Source organism: Pundamilia nyererei, unplaced genomic scaffold (genome assembly GCF_000239375.1).
Source record: "Pundamilia nyererei isolate P.nyererei 1_Seehausen unplaced genomic scaffold, PunNye1.0 scaffold00418, whole genome shotgun sequence".
Taxonomy (NCBI): domain Eukaryota; kingdom Metazoa; phylum Chordata; class Actinopteri; order Cichliformes; family Cichlidae; genus Pundamilia; species Pundamilia nyererei.
In genome coordinates this window covers 12,044-14,602 of record NW_005187819.1, presented here as the reverse complement: position 1 = coordinate 14,602, position 2,559 = coordinate 12,044, and the positions used below count along the sequence as shown (strand labels likewise).

General features: G+C 45.6%; 1 protein-coding gene across 1 annotated transcript in view; it reads left to right on the top strand.

Annotated features, from left to right (window-relative positions):
• Positions 1 to 381: 381 nt before the first annotated feature.
• Positions 382 to 2,559, top strand: part of LOC102212611 (palmdelphin-like) — a 13,441-nt gene continuing 11,263 nt past the window's right edge. Inside the window, exon 1 of the mRNA XM_005753286.1 lies at positions 382 to 495. Coding sequence (XP_005753343.1) covers positions 382 to 495 — 114 coding nt within the window. The remainder of the gene's footprint in view (positions 496 to 2,559) is intronic.

The window sequence follows — 2,559 nt, the reverse complement described above, 5'->3', positions numbered from 1 at the left end:
CCACTCAGACAGCCAGCAATTTAAGGAGAACATGCGGCTAAACATGTCACTCCTGGTCTGATTGGGGAGGGGACCAGAGAAAACTACAGAGTCCGACATTGTTTTGGCAAAGTTGCACACCGATTCAATATTGATTTTAGTGACCTCCGATTGGCGTAACCGAGTGTCATTACTGCCAATGTGAATTATGATTTTACTGAAAATCTTTTGAAAATGCAAAATACACAGCTACCCAGTACAACCCATAATGCCATATATTAAAAGTCTTGTACTTACCTTGTTGAAGCTATTCAGAGACACCCTAACATCCAAGTGTTTTGGATGCACAAGTGATTTCCTTTTGTATTTGCTAACACTGTTCATTATATTCAACTGTACAGAATGGAGAAGGAGATTGAGGCCTTGGAAACACAAGAACTCAATATCTCTGCCAATGAAGAAATTGTGGTGAAGCGGCTAAAAGAGGTGGAGAGAACAGCTGAAGACATTATCAAGGTAAGCAAAAATCAAGTGCCTTTTAACACTCAGCTTGCCTTTTTGGCTGTGACACTAATGCATGTCACTTATTAAATACATCTGGGCGGATTAGTGCTACTAGTACGCTAGTATTTGCTTTTCACCTTAGTACGATTAAGAATAATGGACAATGAAAAAGGAAAACAATAAAAGAAATCAAAGACACACACCTGTATTTTGATGTGTTGATGTGTCAACACAGCTCCCAATAACAGATGATGCACATTAAAGGCTGTGTGACACAAAGGACCCATACATACACACTATTGGAGTACTAGTTATGTTTTATTTGCAGCTTTTTTCCAAGATCACTCAGTGGAGATTTTCATGTGGAACAAGGCTTCCCACAGAGGGCCTTCTTCACCTGTATGAACGCTGTCTGGCACTGCTCTGTCCACTGGATCAGATCTGGGTCACCCTTTTGGGTTAGAGCAGTCAAGAGGCTGGCCAGCTCTGCGAAGTTTGGCATGAACCGGTGGCAATAACCAGCCAGCCACAAGAACTGCCTCACCTCTTTTTTTAGTCTTGGGACATGGGCAGTATACGATGGGTGTTGTTTTCACCTCCTGCAGGCCCACTTGCTCACCTCCCCAGATACTGTACCTTCCCTTTGTCTGCTCACACACTTCTTCAGGTTGGCTGTGAGCCCCATCTGCCTCAGAGACTCTAGGACTATGGCCACCTGCTGCACATGCTCTGCACAGGTGTCACTATGGATGATGATGTCATACACCAGGTTCATGAGACACTGGAAAGTTGCTGAACAAGCTGAACGAAAGTGTGACAAATTGGTACAAATCGTACAGAGTGGAGAAGAATGACTTTCTTTAGACTCTGGAGATAAGGGGATGTGCCAGTAGCCACTGGTTAACTCCAGTGTCATGAAAAAGGTGCAATGCCTATCTGATCCAGGAGCTTGTTGACCCGGGACATGACATATGCATCAAACTGTAACAATTCACCTTGTGGTAGTCGCCACAGAACCGTATAGATAAGAACTATGGGGCTAAACCAAGCACTTCTTTCTGAACATTTTTTCTTTATGTTGAGGTAACCTGTAGGGCTGTGAATGCACCATCTCACCAGGACACATTTCAAAATTGTGCTCTGAGTGTGGCCAGGCAGGGGGGAGAACACATCTGCAAAACACTGTTGCAATGCAGCAACACCCATTCTCTGGGCTTGTGTGAGATGGTCATTACAATGGGGGGAGTTGGGAATAGTGGAATTTGGCACTATCATCTCTCTCCTTCGCCAGGCTAACCAGAGAATTTCCCAAAAGCTTTAAAGCACCAACAACTGGGTGTGTTCCTCTTCTGTGCGACTGTTACAACTCACCCAATACAGTCTATGTCTGATTAATACAAAATTCAGGTAGGCCAGTGCTGTGTCGGGGCACACCATGTGACCAGTAATTTTTATCACTTGGTCAAAGGCTGAGTATAGAGTTTTGTCATGAGACTGCTGTAGTGGGAAATCTTCCATGGAGTGAATCAGTGCCGTCTCCTCCCCAGAGTCAGCGATGGATGGCCTCGGATCACCGCTGTACACAGCATATACACTACATGCTGCTACAGGTCATGAATGCATCCCCACACACTGCCCCAACAGGTTTTTAAATCATGGCCAAACCGTCCCCAGAATTAAAGGATGTGTCAGGCATGACCTAACCACAGCCTTCCCACTACGCTTTTTGTCCTTGTACTTAATTTCTGGCAGCACAGTAGGATATTTGTGTATGTCCCCATGCATGTACTTAACCTCCACCCACTCTACCTTCAGCAATGCCCCGGGCCAAACCAGAGTTTGGTGGACCAAGGTCTGTGTGCACCCTGAGTCTACAATAGCCTGGTGTATACCCCTTACCACTTTACCACTATGGTAAATGGTAAATGGCCTGCATTTGTATAGCGCTTTTCTAGTCCATAGGACCCCAAAGCGCTTTACACTACATTCAGTCATTCACCCATTCACACACTGGCGATGGCAAGCTAGGCGAGGCTGCCGGACACAGGCGCCACCGGGCCCTCTGACCACCACCAG